We start from the raw sequence: 15,310 nt of genomic DNA, 5'->3' as shown, positions 1-15,310 counted from the left end.
TTAGGAGGGCCGTGAGCTATCAGTCACTAAGGGTGTAGTGTTCGTATGTCCCTGCTGTGGGAGACACTAAGCTCCTATCTGAGTTTAAGCCATATGCTTTTTTTCAACAGAGAACCTTGCAGAGCAGATTCTAACTATGTGCTCTAGCTAAATTATCCAATAGCTATGCAAGCTGAGGCCTTTGTTCATTCTAACCAGAAAAAGTCAACATTGCCCTTGACTAAGGGCACAAGCACAAAAGGGAGTGTTTTTGTTATAAAACAGGAAGATGTTGTGTCTTCATGCAGGAAAAATGTGGAGCTTTAAACTCTCAAGGACAGCGTAAATTATAAGGGCCCTTCCCGACTCCCCACATAAGTCCACTCAGAAGAGAGGCATCAATTGTAAAGCGCTTTGGATAACAGCGCTAGGCTATATAAATACAGTCAATTTACCAATTTAAAAAAAATATATACTTTTTTCAGAAGTGGAGCGAGTGGCAATGTCATGTCGTCGATCTGATTTTGCTGCTCAAAAGCGGAGCTTTAAATGGTGCCTGCAGTTGGCCTGTCATGTTTGTGCTGAGACCGGAGGAACTGTGCGCTCTGGCGGTGCAGAAAGTCGGTCGCCCCCCCCCCCCCCCCCGCGAGAGCTCCTGACACGGCGGCTGTTGTTTGGCGCAGTTTGCCGGTGAATGGCTGCAGCCTTTGTTTGCTCCCGTGCACTGAGTGGCCTATTTAGAGCGGGCGGCGCAGCGGGCGGAGCGGCGGGCGGAGCAGCGAGCGTCTGCTGAAGCCAGCTGCACGTGCGCCTCACAAAACACCAGCTGACCTGAATGGGGGTGCCATGGAAACCGGGGACAGGGCAGGGGGAGGGGGGGGAGGGCGGCATGTGTGCTGGCACATTTGGGGCGATTCTGTTTCATTTCAGTGGATCGGAATGAGAATTTCGAGCGTTTCGCCGGACGGGGAAGGTCGATGTTGACGAATGATGCGGCACCCAGCAGCCCCTGGGAACTAAAGCATATTGAAGGGATACTGCCTGCATTAAAGAGCAGAGCTTTCCTGGGCTAGCTTTTACAAGACCTCATAATACAGAAGGCTACTACGTTAGGGGGGCTCTACGCTAAGCATCTTTTCAGAGGAGCACATGTGCTCCTAAATTGAAGAATTTAGGAGCACACTAAAGCAGCCCAATGAGTGATCCGAAATAGTTTTTTTCAGGTTAGCGCACAGCAGTTTTCATGAGCACATGCTCCAAAAATGGGAGGCACTGTTTGTAGAGCCCAGCTATTCTAGAAACCTCTAGATGAAGTGCTCAATGGCCTCTTCACCGGGAGAGGTGGAAGACTATTGTAGTGGTCTTCACGCAGGTGAGTAGTGAATGTGCGTTCACACAGAGGGAGGTGAGTGACAGTTTGTCCGTTTTCGGATAGGCGGGCGCGAGACTCAGGATAGTCCCGTGTGACTCTCCCTCTGACTCAGTCGGAGGTGCTCGGTTGGGGGTGCATGTGGGGATGGCTCAGGCTTAACCTTCCCCTGGGTGCTGCTGACTCATTCCCTGCGTCACTGAGCGAATCTGAGTCCCATGTGATAGCATAGGGTGACAGTGACTCCTGTTAAAACAGTTATATTAGCTCTAAGTTTCTGTTTACCCCTTTGAAGAGTAGGTTTTTTGGAACATTTTTTTATTTCTTTCACAATTCTATGTCAGTGTTCTAGAACTCCATTTCTTTCAGTTACCCGCAGCGAGTGGTGACATCAGCTTTAGAGTGTTCAGAACACCTTTCACCTTAAAGGGTTCAGGAACACCAATGACACAAATTTCTCAGACATCTTTAAAGTGGAAGTTGTAGAAGACATGTATATATAAAAATAGACAACATTAAATCAGAAGAATACAGAGGCTTTCTCCCTATAGAGGCACATGGGAAATGAGCATGTTGGTGTTCCAGCAACTAGAGGAGAGAATATTTGTGTGTTTCTGCTTGTGCTCTAATTAGAAAGGAATGACCCGAACCGCATGACATGATGGCCTCGATATGTTTGGAGACAGGTGTGGAAGTTTATGAGGGATATACATAGTTGTGCAGTTCTGGAACCTTTGTATTACAGTAACGGGGAAATGATGTTGTGGGGACGGGTGTTGGGGTAAGACAAAGAGCTGGCTTTATCGATCGCTGCTCATCGAGGGGCGCGTGGAACGGGACCCCGGCTTGCCTTCGCTGGCTTTAACGCGTCAGAAAATGAGAGAACGGCGGGGAAAAGAGCAAGCCGCGCTCTTAATGAATCCGATCAGCGAGATTGTGTTTCCACTAAAGAGCCCGGAGAGCGGTGATATAGTGACATGGCGGGCTGTGTGAATGGACGCTCGCACGCAGAGAGGAAGCTGAAGTGTGGTTAGAAATGAGGAAAATAACGCGGCCCTCCTCCCAAAGCGGGGGTTGTGTGTGTGTGTGTGTGTGTGTGTGTGTGGGGGCGGGGGGGGGGAACGGGAACGGGGGCTGCTGTTCATAATGGGATGAGATGGAGGAGATGGAGGGCGGGGGAATGAGCGGAGGCGGCGTGGCGGGGGATAGCGAAGCTCAGCAGACCGCCGCGCGCACCGCCACTGCGCCAGGCGGCGTCACGCTTTCGCTCGGCCTGATATCGTCACCTGGGGAGGGGTTTAGCTGCCACGACGCGCCTCGCTCGTCTCTGAGTGGGCAGCCTGCGTGAGATGGAGCCGTACGCGGGGGTGAGGGGGGGGGGTGTGCTGGGGGGAGGGGGAGCAGATGGGCTTTTCTCCCACTCAGTCACGAGGGCCTCCACGAGAGAGCGTGCATCACTGCGGCTGGCGGGGGCGGGGGGGGGGGGGGGTGGGGCTAACGCCGCGGATCCAGAAAATGAGGCCGTTTTCGGCGTCATGTGGAAGACCCGGGGGCTTGATCTGTACACGCTGGGCCGTAGTATTGCAGCCTGTAGTTTAGACTCTATCTTGGACATTAATGTGCTCTACTGTACACATGTAGATCCCAATGAAGACTGCAGTTAATTTTCTTCAATTTGGACCATTTAATGTTCATATTAGTGAATATATGAATATGTGAATGTCATCAATTTATGCAAATATGAAATTCCCTTTTTTTCTGAAATGAGCTTTTAATATTTGTGTGTGTGTACTATATATCTCATTGAATTTCATACTTACATTTATGAATGAGATGAATAGATTTTCTCTCCAGTCCTTATTGAACAGTCCTGTCAAGGTCTGTGGTTCAACCCCTCTCTTCGTACCTTGATTAAGTTGAGTGTAGATTCTGGATGAAGTCTATTTTCAGCCTTTTACAACAGCATGCTAATTAATGTTTCCTCTTGTTTTCTTGGAAAGACAATCTATGTCTCGTAAATGTTTGTTCCAGGTGGCATACATTTAGGTCCAGTATCCAATCCAGGTCTCATAGATGTTTGTTCCAGGTGGTGTACATTTAGGTGCAATATCCAATCCATGTGTCATTGACGTTTGTTCCAGGTGCCCTGCATTTGAGTTCGATATCCAATCCATGTCTCATAGGTGTTTGTTCCAGGTGGTGTACATTTAGGTCCAATATCCAATCCATGTGTCATTGACGTTTGTTCCAGGTGCCCTGCATTTGAGTTCAATATCCAATCCATGTCTCATAGGTGTTTGTTCCAGGTGGTGTACATTTAGGTCCAGTATTCAATCCATGTATAATAGGTGTTTGTTCACACATCTTGTATTTTCCCATTCCATGCAGTGCTGTCTGTAAAAGGACCCGTTGTTGTTTATAGTGATGTCTGTGTGTGGTATTTGAGCAGGTGGCGTGGCTGGGCCCTGTGTACACAGGTTGCTCACACACTGTTCTCTTTGTGTCTCTTTCAGAGTCCGCTGCGAAGAAGGCCTTCGTGACGGAGGTAAGGGCGGCGCCCGCTCAGCTGGGGCACGGCTCATCCCAGAGCGCGTTCAGGGCTGGGCGTGTGGTGCGGGGCGTTCAGGGTGAAGCTGGTCCAGCGCGTACCCAAAGCCCAATTTAAACTACTGTGTTCAGATGGCTTTCTGAAGCCCAATTTAAACTGCCCTGTTCAGATGGCTTTCTGAAGCCCAATTTAAACTACTGTGTTCAGATGGCTTTCTGAAGCCCAATTTAAACTGCCCTGTTCAGATGGCTTTCTGAAGCCCAATTTAAACTGCTGTGTTCAGATGGCTTTCTGAAGCCCAATTTAAACTGCTGTGTTCAGATGGCTTTCTGAAGCCCAATTTAAACTGCTGTGTTCAGATGGCTTTCTGAAGCCCAATTTAAACTGCTGTGTTCAGATGGCTTTCTGAAGCCTGACCTCCTTCAGGAACCATGCCTCTTCTGTTTAATGCAAGAAGGCCAAGTTCATAAAACTCCCTATTGCAACATGTCCGTTTCATTATTTTTATTTGTAACATAACATAATGGCGAGAACAGGCCATTCAGCCGAACAATGCTCACCATTTTCCTGACTAAATTCTACTAAATTGTATTTGTTTGGTTGTTTCCATCCTTATTTGTCATTTCTACCTCCCCCATTAACGAATAACGGAATCTTTTTCAATGTTACGGCGCAGCCACGAAGACAAACCTTCAGTAATGCAGGCAGAATTAAAGAGCTGACCGCAGCTACACGGTAATTAGCGAACATAATGGCCGCCTCCTGGGAGTAAACTGTAGGTTTTTCAGGAGTTAGAGGTGCCATTGCCCATTATTTTCCAGGTGCTTGTTTTTAATGTGGCCATGCTGTCAGCCATTTTGAAGATGAAACACAATACAGGTCTATGCATATTTAAAACAACATGGAAATAGCCTCTGTGTTGAGTAGAGCGTGGAGACATATTTGCTTTAATCCTAAAAAAGGGCTCATTGAATTTCTAAAGGTCTAATTCCATTTAGACAGAAATTCTCCCACCAAAGGTGTGTTTGGGGTGACATTAGCTCGGGAGGTTGAGCGGTCATCTGGCAACTGGAAGGTTGTCGGTTCTAAGACACCTAACCAAAGAGCTGGTTTGGGCCTTGCATGGCTGCCTTGATCGATTGGTATGCGTGCGTGTGTGTGTGTGTGTGTGTGTGTGTGAGTGTGTGAATAGGTGAATGAGAGGCATCCATTGTAACGTGCTTTGTGCAGTTGTTGCTGGAAAATTTGCTAGATGAATGCAGTCTGTTTACCATTTTAGTGTGGCTGAATTGTTGTGAATGGATACAGGTCCTTATTGATGCTTCCTATTTAGATGGCCTCCTCCTCTGGACTGCCCGGCTTGGGCCCCGCTAAGAAGATCGGCCACAGGGGAGTGGACGCGTCCGGAGAGACCACTTATAAGAAGGTACCCCCCCCCCCCCCTCGCTCCCCGCACCCCGAACCACCTCTGGAGCAGCGATCCAGATGTCCGAGTCGCGGCGCTAACGTTAGCACTCTCTCTTCCCTCCCCTCACAGACCACGTCCTCGGCCCTCAAAGGCGCCATTCAGCTGGGCATCGGCTACACCGTGGGCAACCTGAGCTCCAAGCCCGAGAGAGACGTGCTGATGCAGGACTTCTACGTGGTGGAGAGCATCTTCTTCCCCAGGTGACTCACCGAGCGACGTGGTGCATGGCTGGGGGAAGGGACTCCTCCGCTATGGTGGTGAATGGGCTTAATATGTGTAACTTCACTTCAGGAGAGAGTGAAAGGCATTTATCGTTCAGATGAGAATTTTATTTGTCTGAAGTTTTCAACAGGGGGTTCGCAGATCCCTGGGTGTCCTTGAAGGTACTGTAGATAGATAGTCCATGGCCAGGCTTGAAAAGCAATGACTATATGCAGATATGGGAAAAAATTTCAGACTATAAAGCCTTTCTTAAATATAACCGTATTTAACTTAGGATGGGGGCCCCTGGATGCCCTTGTGTCTGGGTGAGGGCCTCTGGATCAGAAAGGGTACAAAACCATAGTGTTGAAGTTTAGACACGTGCCACCATTCATATGAATAATGCATTTTTTCCTATCTCAACTAGATGTGAACAGTATTATGTTGTTTATCATCCTCTATTATGTTGAAATTTTTGAACATAGGAGATAGTTTGGCGTGACAGCCAATGAGATGTCTCTCTCACTTTGAACCCCAGCGAAGGCAGCAATCTGACTCCGGCCCACCACTTTCCGGACTTCCGCTTCAAGACGTACGCCCCCGTGGCGTTCCGTTACTTCCGGGAGCTCTTCGGCATCCGGCCCGATGACTATCTGGTGAGAGACGGGCGCCACGCCCACTCCCGTCCTGTCATCTGTAGTGATATCGGGAGTGTTGACTGCATTGCAGGTATATCATAATTATGACCACTGTAAAACCTTCCTATAGCGGTGGTACATCGGTCTTAGCAACGTCGCATCACCTCTGGCTGTTAATGGTAAACTGGGCCTCCAGTAACTTTGTGGTCTCGTTAAATTTATGTCTGCTAATAGCTATAGCAGCTGGGCGTGTTGACAGGCCGTGGGCCTTATCGATAGGACTGGTGCGAGTCCACGGACCGGTGTCTGGGGACCATGGTACTAGAGCAAGGCCAGTCCCAAAGACACTCCCTGCTTACCATCTATAAGCGACACTTACTGTAGCAGCTATAGGCATGGGAGGGACTGCCAGCTTTGACATTGTTCAGATTCTTAGAGGGCGGTTTGCAGAAGTGTGAAGTATTTGACACATGCTTCTGACTATTCCCCTGCTTGCCGATGTCCCATATTTTCTGTTTGAACCACCAGCACAAGCCTCTGCCTTTTACCTTAGGCCTGCACCCACCGAACTGAAGTGATTGGTTATGTCCTGGAAGTGGGTGTGCTTATGAACCATAGTAGACAAGTATAAGCTGGGCACACAATGCTAGACCATGGCAAGAAGTTGAGGCTTAAAGGGCTTCCTGAGGTTGGGAAATGTAGTCCTCCAAACATGAGCCCCTGTGGAGGTGGGGTTAGGAGGATTTGGTAAATGAATCAGTTCAGTATCAGAGCCTCTACAGGCGCTGGTGGGAAGCACCTGCTGTGTCATGGCCTCTGTCCAATGAGCTCATCCCCCACAATGCATCACCAGCGCACCGGCATGGCACTCATCGCAACGCCCGACTGGAAGTGAGATGTCCCGCGATGCAGCCGGGCAGTGGCAGCGGGGGCTGTGGTGGGACGGGGGGGGGGACTGCCTGCCTGCCTGCCTGCCTGCCTGTCCCACCCCATGAGCAGCAGCCTGTCTCACCCCATTAGCACTGAGGCTGAGGAGCGTGTGTGAGTCACCCTGCATCGCTAACAAAGTCAGCGGTCTGGGAGCTCCATCTGAACTGCAGTCATGAGGCAGTGGCTTGCTTGTGTGTGTGTGCATGCGTGTGAGTGCGCGTGTGTGCGTACGTGTGTGTGTGTGTCTGTGTTTTTCTGTGTGGGCTGATGTGTGTTGTGTGTTTGTGTATTTCTGTCTCCATGCATACATGTGTGTGCGTTCCTTTTGGCGTCAGGATATAATAAAATTTCTATTAAGCTGTTGAGGGTGTGGTGTGACCCCACATCATGGTCCTTCCCATCTCCCCTCTCCCCTTGTCTGTCTGTCTGAGAACACGCAGCACCTGCGACCTCACTGCGCATTACACAATGCATATTTTTCATGCGCTTGTCACGCTCTGTCCAGAACAGTGCTGCCATTACTTAGCATTGCCATCACTTATGTGGCACTTGACGGCTTCCTTTTCATTGGGTAATATTACACGGCTTCTGCTCTAAAAGTGTTCAGACTGAGACGCGGTGTGTGTGTGTGTTGAGTTCCCCTCGGTGGAAATAAACACCCCGGGGCGGTGTGTTGAGTGTGAGGGGCTCAGGAGAGGCTCTCCTCGGGGGCCTGAAGGCGAGACTCGTGCACATTGCTCTCCCGGTCCCCGTAAGACGGCTTCTCCACCCTGCCATCTCACCAGGACACCCCCCCCCCCCCGCTTCCCGACACGTACCCCCGCCGCGCCGCGCCTCCCGGACTCGTCGGCTATGACTTCATTTCCCCACCCGGCGCCGTATGAAAGGCTCCTTTGATTAACGCCTCTTCCTGTGTAAAAAGTGACGCGCGTCGTCCCCCGTGCAGTTAGGGCGTACACAAACAGCGCGGTCGACGTGCTGCTCACGTTGACACAGACCACATTTCCCCGTGAGCCAATTAGGTGCAGAGGAATTTTGCTACAGGTGAGGGGTCTGAAACTGACCGGTGGGGGGTGGGGGGGGTGTTCTCGCCGTTGCAGGCACGTCCCGCCAGTTTTAACCCGTCGGTTTGTCCTGCTGCAGCTCCTCCGGCTGATCGCGTGTGCAGAAGCTGTGAGCTCGCCTCCCGCCGCTGATCCGTGACTTATCCAGACTGCGCGGCTCTGTCTCTAAGCTCACAGTATCTGCCCTGCACACCCCGCCCGGCTCCAGATGGAGATTAGCACACTAATGCCCTTCTTATTAAGCCCAGAGAGGGAACGCCAGCCGGCCTCCTTGGGAGGGTTTTTCAGATTAGTGAAAATGAATATGAAAATGTGCAGACTTGTTATATTTTAGAGCGAGCAATGGAAAACACTTGAGAATTGTAGAAAATATGAAATGGTTTGAAGCTGAGTGTTGTGTGAGGCCCTGGTCCTCAGAGGGTGATGTTATTTTCACGGTGAGTGACTCTGTCTCTGCGTTTCCTCAGTATTCCCTCTGCAACGAGCCCCTGATTGAGCTGTCCAATCCGGGGGCCAGCGGCTCCGTCTTCTACGTCACCAGGGACGACGAGTTCATCATCAAGACCGTCATGCACAAGGAAGCAGAATTCCTGCAGAAGCTGCTGCCTGGATACTACATGGTGAGCTCTGCCCCAGCGCACCTGCCTCTCTCCTTCTCCTCTTCTCCCTCCGTCTCTCTTACTCTCTCCTTCTCCCCTTCTCTCTCCCTCTCTCTTCCTCTCTCCTACTCCCCTTCTTCCTCCCTCTCTCTCTCACTCTTTGCTGCTCCCCTTCACTCTAGCTCTCCATCTCCCTTTCACCATCTATCCCTCTCTCACTCTCCATTTCCCTTTCTCCTTCCCTCTCTCAGTCTCTCCTTCTTCCTTTCTCCCTCCCTCTCTTGCTCTCTCTGTTTCTCCTTCACCATCCCCCGCTCTCACTCTCTCCTTCCCCCTTCACCCTCCCTCTCTCCATTTCCCTTTCTCCTACCCTCTCTCACTCTCTCCATTTCCCTTTCTCCTACCCTCTCTCAGTCTCTCCTTCCCCCCTTCACCCTCCCTCTCTCACTCTCTTTATTTCCCCTTCACCATTCCCTGCTGTCACTCTCTCCTTCTCCCCTTCACCCTCCCTCTCTCACTCTTTTTTCACTTCTCCCTGTGCTTTCTCTCTCACTCTTTTTTCTGTACCTCCTGTCTGTCTTTCTCTTTTTGTCCCGGAGCTCGGTACGGGGATAATGGCGGCCATGTTGAGCTTGCCGCCGATGCAAAATGGCTTTCCTTCATAAATGTCACTTTATATGTTTTTTGTGTTTTTTTAAAGACCCGCCTCTCGTAAAGGTCGTTCTCTTCTGTGACCCGGCCGAGCCGCGCGCTTTAGCCTCGGTCCGCTTCAGACCGGTTTAACCGCTTCAGACCGGCCTCAGCCCGTCAGAGGTCAGGAACGGCGCGGGGATCCGTGCCGGATTAATTCCGCCGGGCGCGCTGGAAGCGGCCGGTTGACCCGCAACGCCGCCGTAGCGGCTCACCTTTCTATTTCAGACGCGGCGGGGTCCCGAGGGCCCGGCTGCGTGTGCGCGTGTGCGCGTGTGCACCTGCGCGTGAAGTCCAGGGGGATTAACGCACGAGCCGTGTGTCCCTCGCCCTGCGAAACGCGGCTCTGGCGACCGGGGCCCGGTCATTTACACTGACCTCCTGAGTGACTCCGCCTCCAGAGCAGGGGCTTTAATGGGACCGCAGCGAGGGGATAAATTCAGCCCCACGCCGGGGTCAGGCGCCCTGCCCGGGTGAATGAGCACAGCCCAGCAGCCTCAGGAAGCCATTTATCACTTCATGTCTTTTGCTCTGTCCAGGTTATGAACATCTGTCCACTTCATGTTTCTCTCTCTCTCTCACTCTCACTCTCTCACTCACTCAATCACTCACTCGTTCTCTCTCTCACTCACTCACTCTCTCTCTCTCTCACTCTCTCTCTCTCTCTCTCTCTCATGCTCTCCCTGTCCTAGCTCTGGTCCTCCTCGTTCTCCTCACGCACGCGTGTGGGGTGAGCTTCTTACAGCAGTGCTCTGGCACTCGGACGGCAGGACTGCCGTCTCTCTGTAGGCTGTCCTTCTGAAGGCCGTCGTCCCCAGAGGTGACCCTCCCTGTGGCCCCGTGGCCCCGTGGTCCCCTGGCCCTGAGAGGCCTGCAGCTGTGTTTACCCTCAGCACCCTCTAACACACTCTGCCTGCGCCCGTTAGACAGTTAACACAGGGCCCTCAGGCCTTCGGCTTGGTTTGAATGGGCGTGTGGGGTCATTACACTAATCGGATTGGGCATAAAGCGATCGGTCAGTTCACATTGTCCGCTGATTGGTTAATTGGTAGTTGGATGGATCGTCGCCATGGTGTTTGGGTGAAGATTCACAAAGGGCCGATGGACTTGTCAAAGCATGAATGTGTAGGAATTTGGTTAATGGCAGAAATGCATTACCCAGAATGCAATTCCTAAATGCTTACGGTGCAAAGGGGCAGCTTCCATTTCCAGACCCTGTGATAAAGATAAAGCTCATTTTTTACTTAAGTGAAGCCCCCTTTGTGAATGTACTATTTAATCCAGTAAATTTTCTGGTGTTGTTTTGGCGGGTATTCTTAATTGCATGGTGTTGTTTTGGCGTGTGAATTCACATATTGCTTCTCCTGGTATTGCTTTGCCTTTAGGATCTATATGAATATCCACTGCTAACTTGCACGAATGAGGACATATCTGGTGACCTAACGTGTTGATTGATTTAATCTCATGGATGGGTGATTTTAATCGACCAAGGCCTTTTCATAAACAGCTATTAATGGTGTTCTTGTATTTCTGTGTACGTGGCACATTTTTTTCCCTATCATAAATTCCACAGTGCAGTTGTGGAATCTTTTAGTATTCACAAGGCTCTTCAGCATAGCCTTTCATCAGTAATTTATGATAAATGGAAAATAACAGTATAATGTGAGCTTCTTACATATTAAAATAAGTATCAACAGCAGATCACTTAACATAATATTTCTAGTTTGAGGGACTATTTTTATTTCTGAGGTGAATACATTTAATCAGTATCATTTGGAAGGGAGGATTTTTTTCACTGTCAGTAACTCCTCGCTTTGTCTCTCCTCCTGTTCCAGAACCTGAACCAGAACCCCCGCACCCTGCTCCCCAAGTTCTTCGGGCTGTACTGCGTCCAGTCGGGGGGCAAGAACATCCGCGTGGTGGTGATGAACAACATCCTGCCGCGCGTGGTGCGCATGCACCTCAAGTACGACCTGAAGGGCTCCACCTACAAGCGCCGCGCCTCCAGGAAGGAGCGGGAGAAGGCCAAGCCCACCTTCAAGGACCTGGACTTCATGCAGGACCTGCAGGACGGCCTGATGCTGGACACCGACACCCACAGCGCCCTGGTCAAGACCCTGCAAAGGGACTGCCTGGTAAGGGGGCGGAGCCTGAAGGCGCCCGAAGCTCTGCACTCTTATCACAAACACGCGATGGAACGTTCTTGAGCGAACATTCTAATGCTGATGTCACAATCAGTGCTGGTAACTTCTAGAACACTGACTTGGAATTCTGAAAAAACTTTCCAAAAAACATACTCTTCAACGGGTTAAGTACTGGATATACATTTCATTATTTTTCCTGTGAACAATAATACTTTTTTAACTAATAGAACTATGCTGTGTGCTACCTATGTTAACAATGGGTGGGCCTCATGAAACCTAAAATGGTTGGCACCATTGTGAACTGCCAGAGGCTCACTGAATTGAAGCAATCATTGCATTCTGCTATGGAGAACAACAGCACTTTATTGGTACAGATGAACCAGTGACAGCACTTGGAAGCTTTCACTCATTATGAGATTCATGAATCATCGCTCAAAATCCATCACTACTATATGCCTTTTTCTTTTCCATCTCCAAGGCAACAGCTCTTAACTTTCCCACTGAACTACAGTAAAGCCCCTCCTGATGTTCAGAGACAGTACTCAGAGGCAGAAAATCCAGGTTCAGAAAGTAAAAGTCCTGCCAGGCAGTTTGTTCCAATCTGGATTTGCTAATTAGCCCATTAATTGGCCCAGTTCTTCAGCCAGGAGGTAAAACTAATTAGCAGAATCAGCTGGCTGAGTTCATTGGTGGAAGAAACACATGGCAGGAATTTTACATTCTGACCCCTGGACTTTCCCAACTCTAGACTATGCCGTGCGACGGTGCGTTTCAGGTTCTGGAGAGCTTCAAGATCATGGACTACAGCCTGCTGCTGGGGGTGCACAACCTGGACCAGGCGGAGCGGGACAGGCAGACCGAGGGCTCGCCGGGCTCCAGCGACGAGAAGAGGCCCGTGGCCCAGAAGGCCCTGTACTCCACCGCCATGGAGTCCATCCAGGGGGCCGCGGCCTGCGGCGAGTCCATCGACACCGACGACACGTGAGTCGCCGTCCCGCCCGGAGGCCTGGGTCCAGCCCTTCATTACCAATCATTTAACCCAGTCATCTTCATTCCTGGTCCTGGTTAGGCCGGTCCTCGTTTTTGTTTTCGCCTTGATATCAGCAACCAGTTCAGACCCAAGAGACCAGGTTAACTGTGTAATCGACTGCTTTAATTGATCAATTAAGTGCCGAGTAGTAACAAACCCAGCAGCCCACCAGGACCAGGAATGAAGATCACTGATTTAACCATTTAAGATACTACTACAATACCCACACATTTTTAAAAAGCAATGTATTTTCCACAATATGAAACAAATACTGTGCTTTTTGGTTAGTAGTGTGTCTTGTGGAAAACCCAGGGATCCACAGAAGTGTTTTCAGATTGCACCGCCATCTAAAATGTTTTCAGAACGCAATTTCAGATACGGTTTTTGACCCAGGTCTGGTCACTTTTCCGATACACTCATACATGCCACTTACCCCCCCCCCCCCCATATGCTTGGGCTGGGAATGTGTGGTGCGCTGGACGTGTTCTCAGCCGTAGCCTCACACCCGTAGTAGACGCTGCAGAGAAATAAACGTCTGCTGCTGTCTTTCTGCAGAATGGGCGGCATCCCTGCAGTCAACAGCAAAGGGGAGCGTCTCTTGCTCTACATCGGAATCATCGACATCCTGCAGTCCTACAGGTAAATCTGCCACTGCCATCGACCGCCTTTGCTCATTTACTCTCCAGGAGAGCGACTGCACTCCCTGGTAATAAAACATCTTGTCTGTGCAGCGCGGTGATATAGAAGCAATACGCATGGCTTTAACATGTTCGTGTTTTATGCTTGAAACCACATGACTTTGTGCTGTGTTTGTTGTAGGCTAATAAAGAAACTGGAGCACACATGGAAGGCTCTTGTTCATGATGGAGTGAGTAATTCATTTAATCTTTTTTAACCCCCACCCCACAATTCAGCCGATAGTCATTGCTAAGACTTCCCACTGAAAAATGCCAAAGTGTATTTTTTTATACTCTGATATACCCTCACTCTGATACGGTATGGCACCGCCCAAGTCTCGCCCAAAGGTTCTGAAAAATAGACTTCCAGGCAGACTGTGGTGGTGTGGCTCAAGAGGGGCGGAGACTTTGAGATTGACACCCTCCAGCTGGGTTTGAGTAATTTATCGTGGGCCGCGGGGCAGCGCCCGTCTCGGCCCCTGTCTGGCTGCGGTGTGAACTCTCGCCCCACGGGTAACCCCACTCCCTCCCTTCATTCATTAATCAAGCAGCGGGTGCCGATTCTCCCGATTCAGAGCCTCGGCAGGCTGCCGTAAGAGCGGCTGCCAGCCTGTAAGCGTAGCTCATGAGCGTAGCCCTATCCTGAGTAAGACGCTCCGTTCTGAAGCAGTTTGGGTTCTTTCTGAGGACCCTGTACTGAGGACTCACTCCCTTATGAGGACTGACTGCCTTATGAGGACTCACTCTCTTCTGAGGACTCACTCCCTTATGAGGACTCACTCCCTTATGAGGACTCACTCTCTTCTGAGGACTCACTCTCTTCTGAGGACTCACTCTCTTCTGAGGACTCACTCCTTTATGAGGACTCACTCCCTTATGAGGACTCACTGCCTTCTGAGGACTCACTCTCTTCTGAGGTCTCACTCTTCTAAGGACTCACTCCCTTATGAGGACTCACTGCCTTCTGAGGACTCACTCCCTTCTGAGGACTCACTGCCTTCTGAGGACTCACTGCCTTCTGAGGACTCACTCCCTTCTGAGGACTCACTCCCTTCTGAGGACTCACTCTCTTCTGAGGACTCACTGCCTTCTGAGGTCTCACTCTCTTCTGAGGTCTCACTCTCTTCTAAGGACTCACTCCCTTCTGAGGACTCACTCTCTTCTGAGGGCTCACTCTCTTCTAAGGACTTCCTTTTGAGGACTCACTCTCTTTTAAGGACTCACTCTCTTCTGAGGTCTCACTCCCTTCTGAAGACTCATTGCTCTCCTTCACCCCAGTAGGAAGCGCACTGACGCTGACCTGAGATACAGGCGCGTTCCTTTCTCCAGCTTGCTTGCATTAGGCTGCTCTCTGTTTTGATCGTGGCGGCCTGCGTTCCGCCGCTCCTCCCCGCCGACCTGCAGCTCATCCCCCCGCCGCTCCTCTCAGCCGACCTGCAGCTCGTCCCCCCGCTGCTCCTCCCAGCCGACCTGCAGCTCGTCCCCCCGCTGCTCCTCCCAGCCGACCTGCAGCTCGTCCCCCCGTTGCTCCTCCCAGCCGACCTGCAGCTCGTCCCCCCGCCGCTGCTCCCAGCCGACCTGCAGCTCGTCCCCCCGCCGCTCCTCCCAGCCGACCTGCAGCTCGTCCCCCCGCCGCTGCTCCCAGCCGACCTGCAGCTCATCCCCCCGCCGCTCCTCCCAGCCGACCTGCAGCTCGTCCCCCCGCTGCTCCTCCCAGCCGACCTGCAGCTCATCCCCCGCCGCTCCTGCCGGTAATGTACACGCCGTCCCTAGCGGCGCGGCGGCGAGCGCCAGGCAGGAGCGCGGCGTTAGCGGCGGGATCTGGGACGGAGCGGCAGGTGTTTAATTATGCACTGAGACACGTGTACGTCTGCAGCGCTCTTCTCCAGCGGCGGCGTGGCGGGCGGCGCTCTGAACGAGCCGCTGAGGCCCGGGACGTTAGCGCCGCCTCGTTTCTCTGAGCCGTAGGAGCT

General features: G+C 51.3%; 1 protein-coding gene across 6 annotated transcripts in view; it reads left to right on the top strand.

The window, feature by feature from the left end:
• pip5k1ca (phosphatidylinositol-4-phosphate 5-kinase, type I, gamma a) overlaps positions 1-15,310 on the top strand; it is a 49,269-nt gene that overhangs the window by 21,815 nt on the left and 12,144 nt on the right. For all 6 annotated transcript variants that reach the window (XM_035415720.1, XM_035415718.1, XM_035415717.1 and 3 more), the window contains exons 2-10: positions 3,862-3,893; positions 5,230-5,322; positions 5,434-5,564; positions 6,104-6,221; positions 8,665-8,817; positions 11,322-11,621; positions 12,406-12,611; positions 13,216-13,299; positions 13,480-13,528. In XM_035415720.1, coding sequence (XP_035271611.1) covers positions 3,862-3,893; positions 5,230-5,322; positions 5,434-5,564; positions 6,104-6,221; positions 8,665-8,817; positions 11,322-11,621; positions 12,406-12,611; positions 13,216-13,299; positions 13,480-13,528 — 1,166 coding nt within the window. The remainder of the gene's footprint in view (positions 1-3,861; positions 3,894-5,229; positions 5,323-5,433; positions 5,565-6,103; positions 6,222-8,664; positions 8,818-11,321; positions 11,622-12,405; positions 12,612-13,215; positions 13,300-13,479; positions 13,529-15,310) is intronic.

This window comes from Anguilla anguilla, chromosome 4 (assembly GCF_013347855.1).
Source record: "Anguilla anguilla isolate fAngAng1 chromosome 4, fAngAng1.pri, whole genome shotgun sequence".
NCBI classification, from domain to species: domain Eukaryota; kingdom Metazoa; phylum Chordata; class Actinopteri; order Anguilliformes; family Anguillidae; genus Anguilla; species Anguilla anguilla.
Note: the sequence above shows the minus strand (reverse complement) of the source record. Positions and strands in the feature narration are given on the sequence as shown.